The 27,160-nt window shown below is 44.3% G+C and overlaps 1 protein-coding gene and 1 long non-coding RNA gene across 3 annotated transcripts; one reads left to right on the forward strand and one right to left on the reverse strand.

The window, feature by feature from the left end:
• Nucleotides 1-5,584, forward strand: LOC120803753. The gene is made up of 3 exons (XR_005709377.1): nt 1-168; nt 3,732-3,860; nt 5,486-5,584. It is a non-coding gene; the product is annotated as an uncharacterized LOC120803753 (long non-coding RNA).
• Nucleotides 3,859-26,135, reverse strand: LOC120803752 (suppressor of tumorigenicity 14 protein homolog). 2 transcript variants are annotated; one of them, XM_040152607.1, is made up of 19 exons: nt 25,709-26,135; nt 21,798-21,960; nt 19,588-19,718; nt 19,328-19,398; nt 18,312-18,505; nt 15,341-15,376; nt 14,699-14,927; nt 13,906-14,042; nt 13,375-13,472; nt 12,331-12,431; nt 11,456-11,589; nt 11,181-11,285; nt 10,631-10,738; nt 10,245-10,361; nt 9,627-9,752; nt 9,309-9,492; nt 6,298-6,569; nt 5,479-5,615; nt 3,859-4,573 (listed from the first exon to the last, which is right to left on the reverse strand). In XM_040152607.1, exons 1-19 carry the CDS (start codon nt 25,748-25,750, stop codon nt 4,412-4,414), a joined length of 2,547 nt encoding a protein of 848 aa, XP_040008541.1. In that variant the 5' UTR covers nt 25,751-26,135; the 3' UTR covers nt 3,859-4,411. The 2 variants fall into 2 exon arrangements, with proteins under 2 accessions (XP_040008541.1, XP_040008540.1); XM_040152606.1 differs by having other exon boundaries at nt 21,798-21,963.
• Between the last annotated feature and the right edge of the window lie 1,025 nt (nt 26,136-27,160).

Consider the following 27,160-nt stretch of genomic DNA (forward strand, 5'->3'; position numbering starts at 1 on the left):
GCGGACGGCCACCCACCACGAGCCGGGTTCTGTTCCACGCGCTTGCCCGTGGGGGAATGTCGGGTCTCTGTAAATACAACTATCTGGACCCGCTCCACATGAAAAGCGCCCCGAGATGACCTCCGTTATGATTCGGCGCTACATAAATAAAATGGAACCCCTATCAGAGTAAGTGAAGGCGAAATGCGATGGAAGAAAAGCTTGTGGGCAAATGCGGCCATTTGAAATTAACGTAATGTTCAAGCCTAAAAGACTTAGTCAGGTAAAAGAGGGAGGTAGTGAAAGTCTTGCTGTTGTCGGAAAAGAGAAGGAAGGAGGGTTTCAAAACAGAGAGATGACCAGATGCAAGCTGCACAAATTGCTGATCACACAAATAAAATGTATTGGTGAGTGAATTCAGTTTGTGGGAGTCGTCTTGGAACAGAAGACGGTAAGACCAACACGAGTCAATACAAGTGGTCTGGACATAGAGGTAAAAAGGGAGAGAGTGCTCTCTGTATGAACCTCTCCTGGTTGATTCAGGACAAAGAAATGGGCCTGTTTACGCCTCGCAACGTGGTTGATCCGAACACGTGGTGTAGCTCCGCCTTTTTCTGCAGCTCAAGTAACATGTCGAAAAGCAATGTTGGGAGCTTTCTGCAGAACCGCTCGTCCAAAAAAACTCCACAGTCCCCGGGTCCTCAGTCTGCAGACGATCGGATGAACGGTTGTCGACGGACGGAGAGTCAGACGGTCACGTGACTGTAGCAGAGCACAAGAGTCGGGACATGATAATACTCCTCTGAGGTGCCAGTACCTCTAAACTGTGCTGAAGAAATGTAGTTAGGTCCCACCGCTGCTGCAGAGAAACAGTCAGACACAGACAGAAACAGTTAGTCCGAAAAGTTCACTGTGCACAATGAGAAAACGTTGAAAATACATGTTAACCTTTAAAAGGACTGGTGCGTTTGTTTTACTTTGGCTGCTCACTCGGTCTGTCTTTACGGACTGAGTGACCTCTGGTTACACAGCAGGACCGTGGACTCAGCTCTGACCTGCGCCAGGTTACAGTGCAGGTCTTCTTGTGATTTATTCACAGCAGCTGCACTTTTTTTTTTCTTCTTCTTTCACCCACAAGCACTGAGGTGCGGCATCTGGATACAGAGCGACTTCTAAATATTACCCCTCCTCAGATGCTTTACACAGCGTGTACGCCAATATAAAGACAGAATTTATGACAGTGTGTGTGTGTCTGTGTGTCTGTCTATGGTTGTGTTTGACAACCATCACTGTGAGGACATTTTGCCCCGTTCGTCACACCTTCAAAGGGATGTTTGATGGGTAAGACTTGGTTTTAGGGTTCAGGTTAGAATCTGGTTTAGGTCAGGGGCTAGGGGGTTGGGGTTTCAGAAACACGAACCACAGGCACACAGAGAGGGCCGGTAAATAAGATTGATTTACCTGTTAATCGAAGGTGCTGCAATGCCGTCCCGGATCGTTGCGGCCCGCTTTAAGTCCTGCTTACGTCACTGTCGACACTCTAACCATCTGCTTCACCTGTGGCTTTACACCCGTCCAGAGCCACAATACAAACATCTCTCAGCTTCTGTATCTAACACACGTTGTAGGGAGGGAGGCATTTACTGACCATCGACAGATGAATGTTGGATTCATCACCACTGACTGACCAATCGTGGATAAAGGTGAACCTGTTGGCTGACTTTGTAAAATGTATCTTACAGTATCGCTGACAGTCACTGTGAATGAAGAGATGTCAGCTCTACAACGAGGATTAGGATGAGGCTACGAAGGCTGCTTTCGAATCAATTCGCTCTAATTAATTACGCGATCGTTTGTTCCAACTTAATGTTTTGAAAAAGTCCCCACTGTTTGGCCTGTTTCCTCCAACGTGTATTAGCTGTATGTGAACGTGGTCTGTAGTCGGAGACTGTTGTACTGTATCAGTTCATTTTACAGTTACTCAAAGAAACGAGACCAGAGCCGCTTTGTGTGAATGTTTATATTGCATGAGATTTGACAGTTACTCCCAAAAGGGAAACATTACATTCCATTCAAATTAACAAGAAAATTTCGTTTACTTCTATACTGTATAAATTAGACTTCATACAAGTATCTGCAGCCTGAGCATTGGCTGGTTTCAGCCACAGGAAAAAGTGAGTTCATTACAATCATGATTACCTACACCTGTGTCTGTTAAATTTTAAAATTAATTTAAATTACCCACAAAACTAAACTACATCTTAATCAGGCCTACAGAAAAAGAGAGCGACACGTTAGAGTTGGCTCTGTATTCCTTCCACAGTTGTGCGTATGCTGCCGCAGCAAAGAAATCTGCACCAATATCTGAGATCATTAAAATAACTGACTTTAATTCTAACAGTTCATTCATGCTGCAACTACGAGTTCCATCCTTTGATATCGCTGTATGAATTGTTCACAATCCTGCAACCCACACTGAAAACTATAAACCAGGATAAAAGCAAGGACTGATGTGAAAGTAACTCAAAAAACCCAGCTGTTATATAACACACTGTACAAATAAATACATCAGCAGAATACGTGTCACCGCAAAGAATGCAAAACATGAATACAAAAAACAAGAATTGTAACAAAAATAGCTGCTTTAAGGTAGTGCTGCTCAAACTTTAACAGAGAACAAGGCAAAGACGGAAATTTTGTTAAAAAAATCTCTAATGTAGCCTAATAACTCATGCAAATACAATTTTTTTTTAAAGACCATATATGTCTTCTAAAACTGAGCTAAATTACTAACTACTGAATATTGGCTAACACCAAAGTCTAATCCGTTTTTTTCCCTCTCAAGGTTTTGCAACTTTTTTTGCAAAGTTTTTGTTTTGTTTGCTTAGGGGGAATAAATAAATTTAACAAAATAAATAAATTAAAAAAAAAAAAAAAAAAAATCAGTGCCCTCCGTCTGTGTTTTGTAGTGTAAAGCAAATTTTGGAGAGCACCAACAAGAGAGCTTCAAGGAACATTTAAGGGCAATTTAAATATGCTATAGCTCTGTTGCTCTATTTGAATATTGACAACATGGTAAAACAGTTGGATGAAACCTGGTATCTAACTTGTGGTCTGCGAATCCCTAGAGGACCCAGGGTGGCTCCCTGAGGAGCTCCTTAATGATTTGTTTGGAGACTCGGATACTTGGTATATAGAGGTTATTTTATACGTTTTCTCTGGGTGAATTGCTGGAAAAGGATGACACAAGAACTTGGGCCCTGTTCTTCACACACGGATAACTTGATCTAATTGTTATTTTTTTTGACAAGGGACTGGATTTTTAAGCTGATCCACAACTGATCCAAGGCCTAATTTTCAGATACCAATGACTCCTTTGTATTGTAGGAAATGAAAAATGAAAAATGAAATGTAATTGTTATTTTCATTGAAAAACATGCAAATGATAAATCATTGATAAATCATCCAAAATCTATTGGTGAAATTATCACAAGAAATATATTCAATTACATTTTTTGATTTGTAATTAAAAAATGAAAATGTGACATTTTGAATCCATAAATTTTACAAGTATAAAATGTATACAGTTGGAATAGGTATGGTGAAATCTGAGCCAGCTTCATAAATTCTAGCTAAATTACATATGAAAGATTGACAACTGAACTCGGTTTGCTAGAAATGTTTCATACATATTGATTTGGAATTTTGCATTCGCTCATTAACCAATAAAACTTCTACGTGTGTTTTTTTAGGAGCCAAGTCAGCTGGTGAGGATGAACAGTTAAATCACGGTTGAAGAACAAGGCCCTGAATGGAACCTTTTATTTTCAGAGTGTGTGACAGACCTCACCCTCACCTGTTGATACCAGCTCTGCCCAAAAGTGCGTAACTACTAGAGAGGTGACTACAGTTGTGGCGAAACTGCGTTTGAGTTTGATATTAGTTAAGACCAAAAACATACTGACCCTGTTTGACCAAAGAGAAGACTGTAATAATGAGCTCTGAGAACATTTGTGGTTCGACTGTATGTAAACTCAGAGCATATTTCATTATTTACAAGGCAGCTACTGTAAGTTTCAAGAGGAACACACAAAGTGTTTCATTAAAAAATGAAAGTAATTCATAGCAAAAAATTCACCTAAAAATGTCCCTGGTTCCCGACACGATCACGGTTATAGACACTGGATTCTTTGGAGTTTACATCTACACAAAAGTCTGATGTATTTACTGAATGATATGTAGCTTTTGGGAAAAGTGTTTTTCCCAAGGTGGAGGCGGAGAGCAGCCGAGGTTGCTGATTCTGATGGGAATATTGATAATCTTATTCTGTCTTGAGAGAAAACGAAAAAGTATCACAGCCAAAATTCTCCTCCAGTCATGAATATCCATGAGAAATACCCGTGATCCGGAGAACCTGTCGGCTGCTCTGCTGCTACACTCCGCTCTTCCCCTTTATCCAGCTGCGGTATTTGGTAATTCGGGTGTAGACGCCGGGTTTTTTCCTGCGAGCGCAGCCGTCGCCCCAGCTCACCACGCCAGCCAGGAAGACCCGCCCCCCGGAGCTGGTGACCGACAGCGGACCACCGGAGTCACCCTGAGGGGGTCGGAGAGGAAAGTTAGAGCGGCACCGGCTCAGGAGTCAGCAGGGATTCGTTCTGCCGGGGATCCGACACAGCAAGTGTTTTCAGTTGCGTCAAGTGTTTTAACAAGGGGGTTGGGGGACACAGTAGGCGTGCGGTTGGAACGCCTCAAGTCAAAAAGAGCTGAAACTGAATCCTGGGTTTAAAGTAAAGGACACGGATTCAGCAGTTCACACAAGAAACCCCCCCCCGCTCCCCCTGAGTCGGCATTGGTCCTGCTTTAGTCCAATTATGGTCTAAATAAGCTACCTTTGTAGGGTTTAGTTTATCGGAGCAGTTCATTAAAACGTGAAACCATGTAGGTGGAAGCCTCCAGATATTCTGAGTATGAACCAGTGGCTATGAGGATATTTAGATATCTGCTCACTGGAACTCTCCACAGCTTGGGTCAATGAGGGAAGAGAGGTTACAATCAGTGCTCTCTCAAACAGTTTGAAGGTTGATTATTTTTATAATTAATGTTTTTCTTTCACCTTGAGTAAATATGAGACATGTAATATTCCCAACTCTGTCCACCCTTTCACCGGAACAAAAAAAATTTGCTCACAAAAAACACAAGTGAAACCAACTTAATTTAGCAAAGTCGAGGGAGCTAAACCAATTAATTAAGGCCAATACTGGACGTTATTAGATGGAACTTCCAGTGATTGAGCCTTTGATGCCACTTTTTACATTTATTCTACAGTTTGTGTCCAACAATTTTGTAACTTCCTGAAATGGACAATCCCACAGGCCTTTTGCAAACAAAAGGGAAAACAAGTTTTGGTTCATTTATTGTCACTTAAGTGGTCGGGTTCAAAGTTGGTAGATGCATTGTCATGTGTGTTGTGCGTTAATAAGTCGTGTGATTTGTCTGCACCTGACAGGCGTCCACGCCCCCTTTGAGGACTCCGGCACACAGCATCCGGCCTGTGACCTCGTCACTCATCAGGCTCTTGCACACCGTGCTGTTGATGATCCGAACCTCTGCCTTCTGCAGGATGGTCGCAGCAGCACCTGACGGACAACAAGACGTTATTGGAAAGTAGCTGACGTTTGCAGCTGATTCTGTTTAAACAGGTTTAAATGCATCAACATTAAACAGAATTAGCAGCAGCTAGTTAATCCTAGCTGGTGCTGGAGTATCCCAACCCCTGAACTCAGATCTGTTAAAAGCAGATATTCAACTTAATGTCACCGGGCTCCAAAGACCCACTTTTCATCCACTAGATGTCAGGGTTTAAACAGCCATACAAATATTTTTCTTGAAATATTTTAAAAGAACTCGACTACTTAAACCTTGTGAAAGTTCCACTAATTAATTTTTAAGTGATTTATTGAATTATCTCATTTTACTTTTAAATTTTCCGATATCTTGTTTTACCTTTATTATTGTGCCTATTTTTTAATAAAAATGTATTGTTGTGTCTCATAGTTTAACTGTTTATTTGCCCTATAAAGCTTTGTGGCCTGAGTTTTTCATACATCTCCATCATAGTTGCTTCGCCGCCATCGCCGCCGTGTTTATCACCTGTCAATCAAACAGAGCGGGCGGGACTTTTGGATGTTTTATTGATGCCGCTGCGGTTTCTGTGGGTGGTCGAGCTCACTATTTTTATTTTAAATAAACTTAAAAACATGAACCACATCACTTTTGGAAGAAAGGAGCTGCAAGTTTCAGCGTGGTGGGTTATAGTACCTCCCTCTCTGGTGGCTCCCCAGCCAGTGATCCACGCCTCCTGGCCCGCTGGGAAGTCATAGGTGGGGGAGGGCAGGCAGATGGGCCAGATGTTCTGGCTGAGGGCGACTTCGGTGTCCAGCTCCATCAGGGCGATGTCATTGTCGTAGGTAAAGCGGTTGTAGTCCTGGTGAGCGACGATCCGCTTTATGTTCCTCCTCATCGTCCACTCGTTGGTCTGACTCTGCACGTGCAGACCCAACAAGGCCTGCCATTGGTCGGCCTGCGAGTACCTGCACCAACACACACTCGAGAGGTCAGAGCTCACACCCGCCGGGGAAAGACTTTAAAGCGACTCAAGAGTCACGGAAAGTATCTCCACCTAAGACAAGTAAGACCAACGTAGTGATTCGTTCCGCCGTCATCTAGCTCTAGCCGTTGCCATTGTGACATCGCTTGTTGTGATTGGCTGAATCTGTATCAACACAGAGCAAAGACGGGAAAAATCCACCAGCAAACTAAAAGAGAGAAATTTTGCCTCGTAGTTATATTGTTTCCTTTAGTGAGACGTTTTTAACTCACACGGAGATGAACTGTCCTAAAAACTCTGTTCTGTGTAAAATGCCCTTTTACTCTGACCATCAGCTAAACGAGCGCCTCGAGGTGTGTGTGTGTGTGTGTGTGTGTGGGGGGGGCTAGACCATTTGTGTTTATTCGCCCAAAACAGCCAATGCACCACTTTGCTAACCTTCTGTCTCTCACCCTTTTCCTCTCGTCTCTGTACATTTATGCAACAGGCTGAAAAGGCGCCGGGATTCGCTCAAATTTCTCGCTCGGGGTGAAACATTTTCAACACGTCAGCAATCACTCCGCCTCTAACATTCCCTTCGGGGTCCGTCTGAACACAGTTAAGACCATATGAATCAATATGGAGGTTTAAAGCTGTAACCAGCAAATGTTTGGGATCATTATTTAAACTGTTACCTTACTTTTACTTTTCCCCCCGGAAGGATAAAGATACAGTTTATGACTGACACTTAAATATAATACAGCATTCAATTTACTTGGAACATGTAGTGCATATACATCATATTCATAGACTTAAAATACTAAAGGATTTGCCTCCTTTTCTCAGTCTAGCTCATCATTCAACCGCCAGTCACGGCTGGTTCTTTTTTCAGGCCAACATCACTACCTCACCTCAGTATTGCAGACATATGAAGTTATGAAAATGTTACACAATTCAACGGGCAATTCAAAGCTAAGCAATAAACTTTCCGTAGAAAAGCGTTTGTCAGAAAAAACTGCACCTGCACAAACGTCTGTTGCCCCCTTTACTTTTGCTTTGATAGTTTAAGAAGAAGTCTGAAAGCCACATCTGTTCATGCCAGTAAAATATGGGAGCAGCTTAATTTATTGTCTGTCAGCGGAGTTGTGATGTGATGACTGATCGGTTCCAAGCTTACTGCACCGAAAAACTAAGAAGAGCAGCAGTTTTTATATATTATATATCTATCTCTATATCTCTCTCTATATATATATAGATATGATTGTACCTACAAATGATGATATATATTCGTATAAGACAGACATCCTTTTTATCCGTATCGCCTCGTTTACCCTCATAACTGATAAGGAGAGGACTTGGATTTGGTGGGAACTGGTCAAACGCCCCGCTCCGACAGTTCATGGAGGAGCTCCTACCTGTTTGGGCCGTTGTCTTGGACGCAGTGAGCGGCGGTCAGCAGCCAGCGGCTACTCAACACCGACGCTCCGCACACATGACCTGTGCCCTTCACGTGGAGGCTGACCTGCCAGGGCCACTCGCCCTCCCGCGACGCCTGACCGCCCCACGATGCGAGAGCTCGGTGCGGCCTCGTCCGCAATCTGCGTAAACACAGACATGGAGACATACGCAAATCACTACCGACTTTACACTGCAGTCAGCTGTATGTGCGTTCGTGTCCGAGTGAGTGTTCTTGCTTGTGTGTGTGTGTGTGTGTGTGTGTGTGTGTGGGGGGGGCTAGACCATTTGTGTTTATTCGCCCAAAACAGCCAATGCACCACTTTGCTAACCTTCTGTCTCTCACCCTTTTCCTCTCGTCTCTGTACATTTATGCAACAGGCTGAAAAGGCGCCGGGATTCGCTCAAATTTCTCGCTCGGGGTGAAACATTTTCAACACGTCAGCAATCACTCCGCCTCTAACATTCCCTTCGGGGTCCGTCTGAACACAGTTAAGACCATATGAATCAATATGGAGGTTTAAAGCTGTAACCAGCAAATGTTTGGGATCATTATTTAAACTGTTACCTTACTTTTACTTTTCCCCCCGGAAGGATAAAGATACAGTTTATGACTGACACTTAAATATAATACAGCATTCAATTTACTTGGAACATGTAGTGCATATACATCATATTCATAGACTTAAAATACTAAAGGATTTGCCTCCTTTTCTCAGTCTAGCTCATCATTCAACCGCCAGTCACGGCTGGTTCTTTTTTCAGGCCAACATCACTACCTCACCTCAGTATTGCAGACATATGAAGTTATGAAAATGTTACACAATTCAACGGGCAATTCAAAGCTAAGCAATAAACTTTCCGTAGAAAAGCGTTTGTCAGAAAAAACTGCACCTGCACAAACGTCTGTTGCCCCCTTTACTTTTGCTTTGATAGTTTAAGAAGAAGTCTGAAAGCCACATCTGTTCATGCCAGTAAAATATGGGAGCAGCTTAATTTATTGTCTGTCAGCGGAGTTGTGATGTGATGACTGATCGGTTCCAAGCTTACTGCACCGAAAAACTAAGAAGAGCAGCAGTTTTTATATATTATATATCTATCTCTATATCTCTCTCTATATATATATAGATATGATTGTACCTACAAATGATGATATATATTCGTATAAGACAGACATCCTTTTTATCCGTATCGCCTCGTTTACCCTCATAACTGATAAGGAGAGGACTTGGATTTGGTGGGAACTGGTCAAACGCCCCGCTCCGACAGTTCATGGAGGAGCTCCTACCTGTTTGGGCCGTTGTCTTGGACGCAGTGAGCGGCGGTCAGCAGCCAGCGGCTACTCAACACCGACGCTCCGCACACATGACCTGTGCCCTTCACGTGGAGGCTGACCTGCCAGGGCCACTCGCCCTCCCGCGACGCCTGACCGCCCACGATGCGAGAGCTCCGGTACGGCCTCGTCCCGCAATCTGCGAAACACAGACATGGAGACATACGCAAATCACTACCGACTTTACACTGCAGTCAGCTGTATGTGCGTTCGTGTCCGAGTGAGTGTTCTTGCTTGTGTGTGTGTGTGCGTGCGTGTGCTCGGGAAACGTACGGCAGCCGTCCTCATCCGAGCCGTCCTCACAGTCCACCTCATCGTCACACTCTGGGTTGAGTTTACTGATGCAGCGTCCGTTCCTGCAGCGGAAGGTGAACTCTGAACACTGCTGCAGCACCAGAGCTGAATGACAGGAGACACACAACGTCTGTACTGGCGCTAAAAATGGATCCAGCTGATTCAAACCCACAGCAATGAACTCAAAACTGCCCGTCAATCTTTTGGAAACTCAAGGGATGTAAAGAAGCCTTTTCGGTGCCCGTCTCAATCACATTTACAGCACCCACGTTGTCCGTCGGTGCCAAAAATGTATGTCCACTCCAGAACATCACTGTAACCGGACAGTTACTCTGCTGATACCTTCGTGCCAGCATTGTTTGCCGCTACTGGTCCCTCCGCCACCCCACCCTGCTCCTTTATGTGCCGCGGTGTCGGTATTCTGGACTTTACTTGGGGTCAGATATTCCCGTGTGTGTTTAGTACAGGGTTTCAGCTCTCTCAGCACAACAGAGCCTCTTCCACCAAATCTCACTGTAGAGTCATTTGCTTTCAGTGGTCAATTCCTTGATGTGTCTGTGTGAGTGGAACTGTTTGAGAGACCAGGTTTTCCCTTACATTTTTCACATTTAGACTCATCGGATCCATCGGAGCAGTCATCTTTTCCATTACACCTCGACTTCTCTGGGATGCAGCGACCATTTCTGCAGGAAAACTCTCCCGGTTTACATTTTACTACATAGAAAAAAAAGAAACATCGCCAGCAGTTAGATCTTCACTTAGGAAACTGCCTGAACTTCAGTACGAAAGGAAACCATGACAATGAGCTTTGGTTTATTAAGGCCTATTTTATCATTTTTCCTAAATTCGGAAGTGCAAATACAGTACCTTTCCCACTTTTAATAAATCCAGCTTTGTATACAGCAACAGACATCCACACAAATGTCTTTGTGTCTGGGCGTTTACCAAATGGTTGTATTTATTCAGAGTTCAGTTAAACCCACCACAGTTTTCTTCATCCGTGTTGTCTCCGCAGTCGTCAGACCCATCACACTCCCAGAGTTTTGGTTTACAGCGTCCATTTTTACACTTTATCTGAGAGACATCGCACTCTGAGCAGGAACAGGAAGAAAAAGCAACAATTTTTTACAGTGCGTGTCTTAATACTTTCTGACCTCCCTCCTCTGCCAGTGGCTCTCAGCTCCAAGCTCATTGGTTCCTACTCAAGACGTAAATCATTAAAGACACCTCATAAATGTATAGTTTTCTTTTTTTTCTTTAATTCTCAGCAATCTTCCTAAAACAGCTGCTTGCTGTAGTTTTTAATCCAACAAACAGGAGGAAACATAGCATTTTTTGGTGGACTATTTTTAGCGGCGGATTGATCCACATTCGGTGCTGTAGTTAGTACTTAAAGCAGCCGGATATGAAATGTTATTAAAAGCTCTGATAAAAGCTCGTACGTGGACCTGGAGTTGGGATTATTTTGTACTTTATTAAAACAACACGTATCCACAGGTGTTTTATGTTTGATCATTCAGGGTTTGGACTCACTGCATTCTTCCTCGTCGCTGCCGTCTCCACAGTCGCTCCAGCCATCACACTGCAGAGTCTTGTTGATGCACAGGTTGTTGGTGCACTGGAACCTTCCTGGACAAGCTGATCAACAACACCAAACAGACAGTGAACACAAAATGCTGTGAAGGAAGGGAACCAATCTTAAAACGCGAGTTAGGCTTGAGAAAGTAGCAAGAGTGTGCAGTTGTTGGGCGAAAACAATATAAATCCCGGCAATGGTCTTTTAATTACATTGAAAAAGTCAGTCTTACGGTTGGTTGGGACGAAGGCTTCATACTCGGCAGTGAAACCCTGGTCAACGTAGGACGAGTCTGAGTTAAACTTGATGGTCATCGTGTTGCTTTGGCTGGTGATCACTGGGCTTTTTAACTTTCTGCCACAGAGTCTACAACACACAGAGACAGGAAAGTAGCAGATTCAGGCAATGCTGTTAAGCAAAGTGGTTCTATCTCTAGAGCAACTTCATGAGGAACCAGTGTAGTAGACAAGTAGCCAGACCTTCAGTCTCAAGTCATCAAAGTTCGAATGTGAAATCACAGTCAGAGACAGGTCAGATCTTCACTTTGTGAGCCATCGAGTTTCACAAGTAAAAAAAAGTCACAAGTCTCATGTCTTCAGTAATCGGATTCAGGCAGTGACATTAAACGTTTGTGTACCTGGTCTTGACTTGGGACTTTATTTGGCCCTTATTGTTCTTGACGTGGGCTTTGACTTGGGACTTATTATCCAAAACTTGACACTTTCTTTAGACTTGCAACACAATGATTTAGTCCCATCTTGAGCCCATGAATCATTAATGTCATGTCCGTGTCTTTGAGTCCAAGTACACGTCAATGACATCACGTCCCAGTTTCCTCAGTCATGTCAGTCACTGCAGTCTTGTCCGACTTACCACGGTCGTATCTAAATTAACAGCTGTCTCTAAGTCACATGCTCTGCTGGCTACAGCTGTCATTGTCAAAGTTGTGGTCAAGTATTAAAATCTCAGTGTTCGAGTCCAAGTCAGTCTTCTCGAAGTTACAGAAATCATGTTCAAATCAGAGTCTCAAGTCCTAATGAGCATGGATGACAGAGAAGTGTTAGGAGGAAGCTGCATAAGAAACCAGCCGGAACAAACGTTGCTGACCTTTGATTGTTGACATCAACATAATCATTGGGACACTTGTTACTTTGATTTCCCAATAAGAACTTGTTGAACTGAAGCTTCACAAATTTTTCCTCTGGGACCTGAAAAAAAAAACAAAAAAACAAAAACCAATAAAAACAACAACAACAACAACAACAACAAAAAGACAGACAATGGAAACACTAGAATTACAAAAATGAAATTAATTCTAAAATGAGATATGCATCGTTAAAGACTGGGTGTGCTGCATGTCTGTAAATTTAATCCTCTGTAAATCAAACAGAATGTTGGATACGACTGATTAACTTTTCAATGTTCAGTTTACCAACGAACTGTAGATTAAATATATTTCTCTGAGCAGCTATAGTTGATATTTTTGTCACTTGGGGGCAGTTTGGTCTCCACCAGCTCCTGAGGGAAACATCTGGCTGCTAAATGCTCCGCTAAGTTCACCAGCTTGTCTCTGACTGAGTGTCTGCTGTTTGCTGCTGAGCAGGTAGTGGACAGTCTACGATGCTTGTTTGATGAAAACAGCTGTAGCTTCTGTAGCTTACAGAAGCTGCAAATCGTCAGGTGACAATTCTCTGTGAGCGACTCCTTTCACACGATCCATGGAAATACTGATAAAAATACAACTATGTAGGATATCTTGCCCCAGCAGAGGAGCCACAAGGCCTCAGCTCAACTATTTGACCGTGTCTTTGAACTTTTCCATGGTTATTCATCCTTCCCAGAGGATGGATCCTAATTCTGGTAACCTCCTGACCTCTCCTTTAGTACCAAAGTGTCCTTATCACACTCCTGCTCTCCAGAGGATAAAATACCGGCAGATCTTAATGAGCCCGTGACATCTCCCTAGCGCTGCCCTGAGGACAAACTTTATACTTTCTGCTCCACTACTGGTGATGCTCTAAGAACAGAGAATACGTCATTTTTTCTTAATTGCAGCGTAGTGAACGCTGCAGCCATTAGGAGGACGTTAGCAAAGCTTTCCTTCTTATTCTCATTAACACAACAAAATGTGGGACTAAAGTGCAGACTTACCTGGATGTTCCAGACACAGGTGGTTTGCGGAGGATAGTTGGAGGGGAAGAAAGGTGACGAAAAGGAGCCTTTGTTTCCAGTCAGTGTACCTCCACACTCTGGACAACAAGACAGCGAGTTCACACTTTAGATATTCAGGAGATTATATCCCCCACACACACACACTTCATCTGAGCTACAATCAACGTCCACTCCTGGATTTTTAACTGCACGAGCAAATCAATAGTAGAGAGGTCAGGGGTCAGAGATGACACTGAAATAATGTGATCCTACGATGATCACGGAAGATAGAAAACTTCGGACAGAAGATGGGCTGAGGAGATTAAGTACTGTAACACAACTAGAACAATTTTAGGCTTTTATGCTGCAAAAAGCTCAGTGTCAAGTTTTACTTTCACATTTCCTCACCAACGAGTCAACATGTCTGTGATTGTGGTGAGATTTTTTTTTTACCTGCCTCTGACAAAAACGAACTAATCTCAAGAATGCTAACAACCTCGACTGCTGTTTAGACTGTGTTTCCTGCCGTACTTTGTTCAGTCAGGGGGATCTGAGAGTAGTTGGCTCTGAAGCCGGGGAAGTTCTTCTCCTCGCTGGTGACCAGAGTCAGCAACATGACGTTTCCAGAGGACAGGAAGGAGAGGGAGCTGTGAGGGTATCCACACTGTCTGAAGAGAGACCACAGAAACACAAAGACACGGTTGGTACCTGTGTCCGCTGGGAGCTCGCTCTTACCAAAACACTCTGTTCCTCCTCTTCTCTGACTCAGACCTGATGTTTTGTAAAGCCCCCGGTCAGATGAGAAATTGGCACACAAATCCTCACGAAAGAGCAGGGGCGGCTTAAGAATACCGTAACCCCCCCGCCAGCTTTTTCTGGATATATCAGCCCATAAAAAACATCATGTCACACAGAATGTGCGCAGGAATTTAGAAAGACTGTCTCCATTACCCAGTTTGTCCACCAGAGAGCGCTGACAGACGTATTTTTACACTGTAAAATGTCTCAAACTACATATGATGGATCCAGTTCTTTAAAAACTGGATATATAAGGGATCCTTATCACAAACGTTTGTTATGTGTTTATGTAAAAAATTAATATCTGCTGATATCTTGCATACATTTTGGACTATGTTCCATATTTTTTGCGTATGTGTGTGTGTTAAATTTCACTGAATTTGAAAAGACTGATGCAGATTTACTTCACCTGTGTGAGTGTATCCACTTAAGTTTCTAATCTATGAATCAACCCATGATTTCAGCATGAACTGAAACACAGAAAATTTTAAACTTTAAATGTGGTAAAAGTACGAGTTTGTCTCACTCCGTCAGAGCGCGGTGCTCTATCGGAGCCAAGGAGTCATAGATTTTGATGAAGTCTTGCTGACAGTCGTCCTCCAGGATCAGAGTGTGGAAGTCCAGCTGGACTCGGTGGCCGGGGTCGGCCCGAAGACTCCACTGCAGGTATACGTTCGGCGGGTATGAAGAGTCTGGGAACCCCGGAGACTGGACGATTCCCGCTTTACTGACGTGGACGTTGAAGGACTTCCTCACTGAAAATAAAATGGTGAGAAAAAATAAATAAACCGAGAATGAAGTCTGGCTGTAAAACAAGAATCCCAACACAAACCTGACACCTCATCTAATGACAAAACTCTCAGTATAAAGTTAAGACAAAGACAGAGACCTCTAAAAGGATTTTCATTCATAAAAGTTCTGTTTTACACACTTTCAAAATATTTCACAATAATGTTCAAGATGAAATGAGTTTCGGTGTCTTGGGGAATTAGTACATTAAACGACCACTGGCTTTCAAATTGGCTTTTTTATTGGAGCCTGTTTTGAAACGCATTTTGTGTGAAATCACTGTATGAGTATTTTTAAAAATTCAATTAAACTTTTACTTGAAAAGAAAAAAAAGAAAAAAAAAAAAAAACTTTCACAAATAAGAATGAACAGTTCTTACCAAATAAAGAAGTCCTTGTCATGCGCGGATCTATAGCTGTGAAAGAAAGATAAATGGAAAAGAATCTGTGTTAAAACATTATTTTGCTAATAAAAGTTTCACGGTATTTACAGACGTTAGGAGCTCAAGTGCTTTGCAAACCATGCGTCAACCCTCAATGTCTTCAAACTAAATTTCAAAATCGGCAGAGCAAGTTTTGTATTCTGGCTCTTCTCTTCGCCACAATGCTGCACAAAAGGAGAAAACACAGCAGGTGTCATTTCGGCCATAGCACACAGAGTTACTGAGCACTGCAGCGGCAACCGATCACCCATCGCTGATCGAAACAGGCGCATCAGTACTCCTCACCCGGGGCTGTACTCAGTCGGAGAGCAGCTTGTAAAACCTGTATGAAGTGGTCCTCAGAAATTCTTGGTAGGGAAGCAGGTCTGAGGAGATTCGTTCGTGGGAGCCAATAGTAACTTCTAGTAAATAAGGATTACAACCATCTAACCGAGTGAGGTTCAGCAGCTAAGCAGACTATAGCTGTCGCTTTTCATCCAGAGTCTGAACTTCTGTTTGAGTGTAGGAAAAGTTAAACATTTGATCTGTGGTGATCCGTTTGGATTCACAATTCCTGATGTGTACGTTGGCGCGAGGCCTTCCCAACGCGCGCTGTCCGTCTGACCCGCTGCTGTTGGAGGCAACGGGCGAGCTGCGCCGTTAACGTCAGAAAGTATTTTGGATTCGACACCACGGGTGGAAAAAACAAGGGCGGACAAGGGTTAAAGTTTCGATGACTTTGTGAAATACAAAGTCAGCAAACAGTTCTATGGTAATGTTAACTTGTCCCTCAGTGAGGCAGCAAGTGAACAGAATAATATCAATTCTACAACACGGTCCAGGTTTCTCTGAAACATCACGTGTTTTTTATCTGCCCTGAAGCAGAGAACACAGGATCCACGTTTTAAAGCAGAAGTAGCGCTGCCAGATGTACGTGAAAAGGGAAAAGCACGTGGCCACCGCAAACAAGGCCTGGTCTCAGTGTCACACTGGTTTTGAAGGTGGGACGTGTTTGTCAATCTGCCACGGTGTCAAAAGCAGAACAAAACATCACATGATGACAGCAGCTGGACAGTTCATAGTCTCCCCACTGTGTCGTCATGAGCTCCCGGATTTGATTCTTCCGGTCGGATGGCAGATGATCTGGTTTTGACCGTCTCAGAAGGATTTGTCTCCCCAATAACTGAGGTCTAACCACAGCCCGCCAGCGCTGAACCGGCCAACAGCAGTTCTCAGAAGGTCATGTGACGGAACTGCTCTGCATCAAGCATCACAGCTTCACGCTCACCTCGTGGTATTCTGAGGCCTGCCGGCAGAGAAGCCAGAAACCAGGCCTTCCCTCCAGGTTCATTACAACCATTTCGGGAATGAGGTAAAAGTGACAACCATCTGTGGAGATCTGTTCATCACACTCATGTTGTTTCTGGTTTGGTGCAGCAGAGAACGTGGATGTCCAACAGAACTTGACATGTTTCCTTAAACGCTTGATGCAGTCGGGGTTCTGCATTTAGAACGAGCCCGCTATGTTTTTCTTATTTACTTTTGCTCTTTTCAGCCGACCAGAATCCGTGTATTTCAGAGCCTGGCCGATGTAATAGTTACTGCACTACACACACACGATCACTTGATTGTGTTCCTGCTGAATCCATCGTGTCACGAGGCAGAGGATTTCATCCTTTTCAAGTTGCGACACACCTTGTATCTTTTTCTATTTTAAGGTCTGTTTTCTTTGCTGGACAGTGCGTGTCCTCTTCCTTTGTGCTGCAACTCTGCCATCTGCTGGTGGCTTCTGAAATCCATCTGGGAGTTCAGAGGAAACAAAAGTAGAACCGGGGACAGTGGAGATCCCCGTTAAGTTACGGGTGAAAACAAAGCTACTGTCTGTGGGTTTGTGCAGAAGTGAAAAACCTGATTTTCCCCACATAGAGCAACAGCTTCCTACACTCTGTGATTCAGTGATTATGTTCCGTGTAACAATAAGTATATTGCGTTTCTCCAAATAAAAGGATGATTCCACTCTATTAGAACTCGGGTGTTGTGACCTGAGCCAAGCAGGTTCTGTTTTCACCCGTGACTGTTGGTTGGTTTGTTTGTCAGCAGGATCTCACAGGCAAAAAAAAAAACAAAAAACTACTGAACTGATTTGCAGTGAACTCGGCGGAGGGACGGGACCTGGGCCAGGGAGGAACCCATCAAGTTTTTTCTCTGAAGTCTGGTGTGTGTTGTTTGACATTGGCCTTGGCGGAGGTCTGCGCTCTCTCAGGGCCGTTCCAGTTCGCCTGGTTTCGGCCATCATTTTCTGTTGAGACGCGCGGATAAAGAAGCACGAGCAGATAATCTGACGGGCGGCTTTTTACCGTCTGACCGTGGTCCCAGATCTCAGACATTAAACTGGTGAGTACAAAATGTCAGATATGCAGTTCCGAAGGTTAAATGTTGTCCCTCATGTTCCTTCTGTAAAACAGATTAAACTTTCTAACTCATTTATTTGGGGCTGTATCTGAAACAGACAATACAGAAACTCAGCTCAAACTGAACTTCGACTATTTGGTATTTTTACGGATGAAATGATGTCAAGAACATGAACATCATTAATCTTGTTTCTTTTCTTTACTGCCCTCGGTTCCTGCTTAAACTGCTTCCTGGACTCACTCACACACTTCCCGAACTTGCAAACTGTGAAAACTAAAGGCTTATATGCAATGACTCTGATTTGTTTTATTTACTTTAAATACAGTATTTTCTTTATACTAATTTTGTATTGGTTTATTCTGTTTGTTTTTGTTGATACTATATTTGCAGAGGTGAACCTGTTGTGAGTGTACGATTTTAGTGCCGATAGACACGAATGATCCGGAATTATCCTCTAAACCAGTTTCCCTGTAAAGATCCAGTTCTGTGGCTGATGTGACTCTTTGAGCTCTCAGACCTCGTGAGATGACACTGTTGACGTCCAGAGCGTCGGTGGGTTTCAGCAGCATCCGTCCCTGCCGGCCCTGCTGACTTCCTGCCGGCTGCTCCAGAGACTCGATGGCTTCGTCCAGTGAAGTCTGCTGGGGGACGGGGACGTCGAACTCTGACTGGTAATAGGCAATGACGCCGTCGCTGCCGCCATCTCCCTCACTACAGCACGGGAAACAACAGGAGAAGACTTTACGGCTACAAGTGTAAAATTCTCTTAAAGGACGGGTTCAACATGTTGGGGAGTCCTCGTATTCTCTTGCTTTCAGACAGTGAGATGTTCAGATGGATCCCAGTCTCCTGTGTGCTCGCTACAGAGCTGGAGACGGGACTGGGTTAGCCTAGCTTAGCATAGAGACCGGCGGCAGGGGGAAACAGCTGGCCTGGCTCTGTCCCAAGCGCAGAAACCCACATACCAGCCCCTCTAGCGCTCAGTGATTAACACGTTGTATATCATTTGTTTAATCTGGCACTAACAGAAATGCAGTTTGTGGTCTTACAGGCAGTTATGCTCTGGTAAGTGATTTAGGTTGCTGTTGCTCCACACTACGTGGAGGTTTGGCTGATGTGATCATGCGAGACAGCAGAGTTCAGGTAATCCCACCCCCCTCAGTGCTTCTCACATTCTACACGTTCCACTCCAACGCCAGCCGTGTCCTTTAAAGAGCATCGTAATGCCTCGTGTCAGCTTTAACACACACCCTTCACATATTCACAATCCGAAACCCACCTGCTGCTCTGGGTCTCTCCTGATCTCCGTACGAGAGTTACATATAAACCCCACGGAGACGGAGACTGCCAGAGACAGTGAGGTACATAAAACCCGGATTTCCACAGTTGGTGTTGGTCAGGAAGTTAAGTCAACTGGTAATAAATGACTGTGCAAACCCTCCAAACTGAGAAGAGGGGTTTTATTGTTCAGTTAAGTGTTAAACAGTTTCTAAATCACTGATAAAACCTGGAAGTGTGGGGTATGACTCATACCTGAAGGCCTGGACCGTGGAGTCTTTAAAGTACTTGGTCAGCACAGAGTTCTTGGAGTAAATCAGTTTCAGCTGGAAGAGACAAAGGTCACGTATATTATCACATCTGTCTAATGTCACTTGATTGTGGTGTAGCAAGTGCTCAGATACGGAACAGAGGAAGCCACAAAGCAGAAGTGGCCAGAGTCGACACGAATAGCACGGCTCAGACGTGGAGCCTGCCAACTCCCGTGAAGCTTCGGGACTGTGCGAAGTGTTCACCTGCTGGCGGACCAGAGTGGCCAGGTTAGAAAACTGAGGGCTGCCGGGATCTTCATACGCCGGCAGGAAGCGCTGGTGACGGATTCCCATCGAGCCGATGTAAACTCTCTTCACCCTGACGTCACTGCGTACTGGAGGAGGGAGGGAGAGAAACGGACAGTGGGTCTGTTAGTCCTTCGTTGTTCGCCCATTTTCTTTCCCCACTAACAACTAATAAAGAATTTCAGATGGTGTACAGCTAGTTTAAAAGGTGGCCTGTGGAGTTTTCAGTCCTGTTTACATTCGGTGTTGTCATGAAAACCCAGAGTCCGTTTCCCTGAGCTCTAACAAACACGTCGCATGTGTTTAATTCCTCAGATCACGTGATCACGCCAGCCCTTCAGTCACTGCTCTGTGACATTCACGGCGTCCACAGCATTTGCTCCTCGCAGTTGGGCCGTGCCGCAGCCGCACGGACGTAACGACCACGTGGTGGATTCTACTGCGTTCTACCGATTCTACTTCAGAATTAACTGACGATGCCTGAGTCGCACTGCAAGTCGTGTTGAGACTCGGCAGGTCTGCCAAACAGGGACCTGTTCAACATCAAAGTTACTCGCTGTGGGTAATTAGGTGAACAGCGCTGCTCGCCGAGAGGCAGGCGACAGGGAGGCGGCCGTGTGCAGCTGTGCTCCCCGGTGGGTTTCAGGAGCAAGAAGACGCGGAGGATCGGAGCCCTGCACCGGCACTGGAACAATTTGGTAGATGAACTGATCAGCTGATCGAGAGAAAAACTGATCGGCAACTAGTCTGATATTCAGCGAATCACTCGAGTCATTTTTCAAGCAAAATCACAAAACATTCTCTGGTTCCAGCCTCTGAAATGCGAGGATTTGCTGCTTTTCTCTGTTTTATTTCATTGTGAACTGAATATTTTGGGCTTTGGACTGTTGACTATAAACTGAAATTTGAAGACATCACAGATATTTCTGACTATTTTCTGACATTTTACCAACTCTAACGATTCACTGATTAATTCAGAAAATAACTGACAGACTACCAGTAATGAAAATAACCAGCAGCCCTGCTCTGTGGAAGAACAGACAGGGATCCAGATGTGTGAGACTACCCTCCCTTCAGGAAAAAGAAAACTCAAGCTAAAGGTCAGCCCTTCTCCACCTCACGGTGATGATTTCATTTCCCATCCAATGTGTGTCGGTGTACAGAGACAGAACAATGAAAACACACCAGCGCCCTAACAGTTTCTGCCTGCAATGTAAGCTGAAGCTTTTTATTTGATTAAGCCTCAAAGAGACGACGACGTATCAGCTAAATGTTTGTTTACAGCTCCACATTCGGCAGCAGACTGATCACAGACAGAGTGTACTGCTGGTCTTTCAGCGTAGTGGTCATACAGGCAGCTGCTACTGTGAAAACGCTCTACATACCGTCTCCCTGTGTTTTCCACCCTGCTGGACTCCTTTTCCTTTAACTGGGCTGGAAAACTTGACCTGGGCAGGTTGTTATACCTTGGGCTACTTTGTGTAGCATTAGGGCAGTTTCCACCCACAGAAAGCTCGTCTATATTCCAGAGGTTTACACTGTGACGGGGGGGGCGGGTGTATACAGGTGATCTAAAAACACAGCGACACACAGCTCCTGAAGGACGTTCAGGTGGGACACTGTAAAACACTCAGAGAGACTGTCACAATTAGTGTCAAAAATCAGTCAGAGCTCAGACGATGTGAAGACACGGACGTGAGGCGCTTATTTTTAGATTCAGTGCGACTCTCACTTCCCGAGGACGCCGGTGTCTCTGGCGGCCTTCCCACTGCAGAACCTGCCTGAGAACCCTCATGTTTTTAACTTTCCTTCATGTCACAGTGATCCGGTGACACTCGTCTGAACATCCAAGGGAGGACCGCGAACAGGAACTGCTAGTAGCTAATTAGGCGTCCTTCACTTTTCCTAAATGTTTTAATGTTTATGTAACATTATCCAACAGACTCATTTATATTTATACTGATATTTAATCCCATATTCCATATATGTATATACTGTACATACACACAGTCTATTGGATAGACACAAAAAATAATAAAAAGTTTAAAATCATGCCACTTTTGCAGTGGTCGGGTGGTTTCTAGGCTTTGACTGGGCTACTTTTTCTTTTTCTCCGTCAAACCTGGCAACGCTGCCTCTAAGCATACAGGTTGTTGAAATCAGCTCACAGTGGAAGTGCCAGACCAGCAGTCCGGTCAGCAGAGCCAGAGCGGCGGCTGAAAGCAGCAGACCGACTCCCATCCACAGCCTCCTTCTGCGGCCCGGCTTCTTCTCCAACTGCTTGGGGTCTGTGGCCGGCAGGAACTGAAGTGCGGTATCCCAGTCACCATCCTGCTGACAGAGAGGGAGGGGGGGGGTTGTAAGCGTTGGTCCATTTGTGTCTTTAAGATAACGCCACTGGTCTTGCTAGTGCACCACCACATCTTCCAGCTCACTGCTGATATTCGGAATCTCACCTCTGAACTGTGTTGACTGTGAAAACATCAGCGTTAGCTCGCTGTTGTCGGTCGCGCCAACAAAACGCTGACAGCGCTGAACACGCCCGTCAGCAGTTTTCACCGGGACTATTTCTGGTGGATTACACAGAGAAACAGGGAAGCTGTTCCCGGAAGGAGGCGCTGCTGTTTCGGAACATATTTAAATCCTAATGTTTCAATGCTGAGCGATCAGATGTCTCAAAACCTGGTCAAATAATGGCGAAACGTTCTGGAACATTTTCTACAACTTCCTCCGGATACCACCAGGAGTAGGCTTTTTTGTTTGTGTGTAATTTGAGCAAACTGACCCTTTAAGATGCTCCAACGATCACTGCATGCTGCTTCAAGACAACTCTGCCGATTATCCTGAAGTCAACAGGAAAACCTCCATCTTCATTCTAACAATGTAGCTTGAGAACTTCTGTCTAAAAGAGCTTCACCTCTCAATGATGCATTTTACTTCTAATGTCGGCCTCGATGGCCAATAATACATTTAGTATTTATTTCTAATTATAAACTATACACTGTTCAAAGTACACGTTGTGCAATAACATGTACATATCTTCCATCACTGTCAAATATATATCTAAGCAAACTGTACATACTGTATATAGACATGTCCACATGCATATACTCTACATAACCACCTACTGTTATGTATATAAAGTATTTTTGCTATACCCATTCAATATTTATTCCAGGACTGTTTGCGCTCTGTACCCATGCACTAGTGTATACTTCTTTACAATTTACTGAAAAACTCTGACCAGTATCGTGTTTTTCTTCGTTGGATTTTTTTTAAAATACTTGTAGGTACATAGTCATATGTTTATCTTTGCTCAGCTGTTACACTCTTGGTGGACGCTGCTTGTTAAGTCGCAGTTATGACTGAAATATCTCAACAACTGCTGGATGGATTGCTACAGGATCTTGTACAGACATTCGTGCTCCCCAGAGGATGCATCCTCCTGGGTTTGGTGATCGTTTTACTTTTCATGTAGCGCCACCCTCAACCCAAAATTTCACATTATCCAATACTTTGGTTTATGACCTGCAGAGCTAATGACATTCCCATCAGCCTCGGCTGTACTTTGTGTTGGGTGGCGTCGTGTCAAGTAACGAGAGATTCAAAATGTTGCAGACATACATTGTTCCCCATTGTCATTTATTTAGGCAGAGTTCTTGCATGGCTGCTTTCGTTTAGACAACATTTAACACTAGAGGACTGAGGCACCTTTTCATAAATGAAAAAAACATGTGGAGCATGTTTACATATCTCAGAGTGAGGTAATAAAAGCTGTTGGCTTTGGTATCAGTACTGAAACTCAGGTAGGTTTCATATCAAGTTTCAGACAATACCCAGCCCTGGTGTTGTGTGATAAACCCAAACTGCAGGTCTCAAATCATCCGTGTGTGTGTGTGTCATGTGTGAGGGAGCACACACACTCTCAGTCAGTTTTCTGGCTGCTCTCCATGTGAACCTGTTCAACTGCGTCAAAGTGAAACAGGGTGTTGATGGACAGGAATGTCTTTGCTGCGGATACTTGACATGTCAGCATGTCGTGTCCCGCACCCTCCAGACTCCTGGCTACAGATTCAGTGTTTTGAAGAGTGGATCCACACCCTGTTATGCGGTATGATGTCAATGCTCTGCCACCAAACTGTCAGCCTGGAGTTTACCTTAGAAACAAAGCTGCAGGCAGCTCCCCACAACTCCACAGCAGTTGCTGGTCCACAAACAGCCCCAATGCTAAACGCCACTGAAATCTGCTTTTTACATTTCTATTTCTACACCTGCAAATCAGACGGATTTGTGGTTGTTGGAAGGTGGGTTTGTTTTCACTTTAGTTAGCGCTTCCACTGCTTCCAGTCTGTATGCTAGGCTAAGGTCTTCGTTCCTAACCCAGGAGGCCTATTTATACCACATTTACCCTTTGCCACTTCATGATTCTTAGGCAGATAATTATCCGATATAAAATAAACAAACGTAGATGCAACCAAAATCACAGGAGAAGGACCGAAACCTATTAGTAACCCAGCCAACTGTAAGTTCTTCTTCTTACTGCATTTTCGTGGGTTACCAAACAGCTTCAGGTGCATTAGCGCCACCCTCTGGACTGGAGCAGGGACGTCCCCAAATTTACCTGTAGCCCTCGAAAACCCGAGGGTTTGGTGCGGCGGCGAGAACGATGGCTAGATTCCCTCTCTTTCCAGTCTCCTCGGCTGCCAGTATGGGAAGGAATCTGCCTTGTGTGTATTCCCACAGGCGGCTTGCTGACGTAGTCTCACGTGGGAGGGGTGAAGATTATGTATGTGTCTTGGAGAGACAGACGCATTCACACCTTTTCGGCTTCTGCCTGGAATGAGCCTCAAACCTCCTCCTGAGGTGGATTTCAAATTGCCTCTGATCTGTCTTGGTTGCATTTACACTTGGCGTTTTTAATATCGGACAGCTGTCCGATCCGCCCAAGAGGCGTAAGGGGACCCAACGTCAGATGCAACCAGACGTTTGATCTGACTAATGCGGACGCGTGAATGCGGCTCGGTGTAAACTAAAGCGCATTAAATCACATCGGTAATGGCTGCGGTTCAGCAGGTAGAGCGGTTAGCGGTTCAATCCCAGTTTAGTACGCGTTCCTGGGCAAGACACTGAGCCCCAAAATTAGCCCTGATGGTTCAGTCAGTGACTTGCGTGGGTGAGGGGGAGATTTGTGAAGTGTTTCCGATACGAGACACTTGAAATGAGATGACATGTAGGACTGGAATCCAGGTGGATTTCAATCCCTCTTGAATGCGTCTTGGATGCATCTGCAATTACGTTTACTTGGTTTTTTAGATGTTGGATAGCTGTCGGGTCTTTCCCCAGACACAACAAGCGCCTGAGATGAAACTCGCATCCATCCTCTCACATCTGGCAAATCGGGGTGAAAGTAGGATGAAAACCAGTACCTTTAACTTTAACTGTACCTTTAACTTTAACTGTACCTTTAACTTTAAGTGTCTGTCAGAAAATATCTCAATGTCTTGATTTGACCGACCCATAAATATTCAGTTTACTATGAGCAGAATATATTCACATTTAAGAAGCTGGAGCCAGTTCATTTTTTTGTTTGATTGTTTTTGGTCTTAAATGTGTTTTTAAATATTATTCCTTTATTAAAACTGTTACCAATTAATTTTCTGCCAAACCGTTAACGAATTACTTGACTAATAGTTTCAGCTCGTTCAAACTGTCGACTAATCGACCAAATGAACAAGTAAAGAGTGAAATCTGCATCTAAGCATCATGGTCATTTTTACAGTTTGTTTTATGTCTGAGGCTTGAAATGTTTTACTGGAATCCATCAGAAACCATCAGAAACCGGTCATAGTAGCTGTAAGACATACTACGGACCATTTAAACCAGTGAAGCCTGCTGTGGAAACCAGTACAGACAATAGGAACAGAAGAGTCTGTTCGGGATTATCACCGAGGCTTTCATCACATTTATTTGAAACGGGAACCACTTACTCGTGGTTCTGTTTTTAATCTCAGGTGATACTGAAAAACCTGTCCGGGCCGTGACGTCACAGTGAGGTCGATACTACGGGTACCGGACTCACCTTAACCGGACTGAACTTCTGCCCCGAATCCAGTAAATCCATGATGCCGATGGGTCCCGGTTGTCCTTCTTATCTCGTCTTCACCGGTGAACTCTGCGGTCCGCCGCCATTACCGTCCCGCCGCCATGGCCACAGCAGGTGAGCAGCGACAGGTGAGCAGCGACAGGTGTCTCCCTGTGGCGGGTAGGACCCGAAATGTGGCGGAGACGCGGGTTCTGAAACTGTATCGTCGGTTTCTAACCCTGAGTGTCGCTACTGTTACCGGGTCGGCGTCGGGGCTATTACCGGAGGAGCCGAACCGGGGCTCGGGGAAGGAGACCGGCGGCTTCAGCGACGAGGAAAGTGGCGACACGGGCAGATCAGAGACGGAAGGTTTACTGAAAGGAGATTGGTCGCTGCAGGTGGATACCTGAGTCCGCCGGTTTCCCGTGATTCATTGCGCGCAGCTGGTCCCGATCGAGCTGCTTTTTCTTCCACAGAAGAACAGAAACGTTGCTACGCCTTTCTACAAGCACAGGAATTATTAATACGTCTGTTTACTTATTTTAGTCTTTAAATGATTCATTCAAAGTTAAAATTGAAAATGGAATCTCACAATTAATTTTGAAAGGGTTTTAAAGCTTTTTCTGTTTTAATAATAATGAATCATATAGAAACAGAACAAGGAAACGAAGCTGGTCTGATTTCTGTGATGCATCACCTGTATGCCAACGTAAATAAGCACCTTACACTGCTACATTAAAGTGCAAATATACAGATGGCATGAAATTCAGCATTATAATGATGACAGAAGTATCAGAGGAGATTAAGAACAATAAAAAAATAATAAACTCCGTAAGAAAACAGTAAAACCAAAGTAGAAATGACAAGTATTAGGCCTAGGCCTTTTGTAAAGGGATTCACGCTATTGAAACAAACATTGAAAACAACAGTGCTTTGAGCTAAATGCTAATGTCAGCATGCTAACATGCTGATGTTTAGCAGGTTTAGTGTTTCCTCTGTTAGCATGCTAACATTTGCTAATAAACACCAAACACAAGGTCCGGCTGAGGCTGAAGGTTTGGACTTGTGCATTGCTCCGTCGGTTTCTACGCAAACGTCCCCGCACTGACTCTAAACTCTGTCACATATTTATGCTGCATCCGTCCTGCTTTGTCTCGACTACAGACGCTTGCACTAAAATAGGTTGATCCAGATATCACTGACCACAACTGTTTCAGTCTCGTTTCACGTGGTCTAACTGTGTTTTTGTTTTTTTCCAAACGCAGGGACCAAACCACAGGGACCACAGGGATCAGAGGGACCACAGGGGGACCATGGACCACAGGGACCAGAGGGACCACAGGTACCACGGACCAAAGTGGACCACCTAAATGAAAACAAATCAAATTCAACTCAATTCAATTCAATTGTATTCATATAGCACCAAATCATAACAGAGGTTATCCCAGG

Source organism: Xiphias gladius, chromosome 18, assembly GCF_016859285.1.
Source record: "Xiphias gladius isolate SHS-SW01 ecotype Sanya breed wild chromosome 18, ASM1685928v1, whole genome shotgun sequence".
Classification (NCBI taxonomy): Eukaryota; Metazoa; Chordata; class Actinopteri; order Istiophoriformes; family Xiphiidae; genus Xiphias; species Xiphias gladius.

Bases quoted from the DNA above. Each gene is read 5' to 3' on its own strand.
- LOC120803752 (XM_040152606.1), bottom strand. From the start codon at position 25,750: ATGGATTTACTGGATTCGGGGCAGAAGTTCAGTCCGGTTAAG. The intron at 11,286-11,455 runs GTAAGACTGACT...GTTGTTGATCAG, and splicing joins AGCCTTCGTCCCAACCAACC to CTTGTCCAGGAAGGTTCCAG. The intron at 9,753-10,244 runs GTAAGGGAAAAC...CCTGTCATTCAG, and splicing joins TGAGTCTAAATGTGAAAAAT to CTCTGGTGCTGCAGCAGTGT.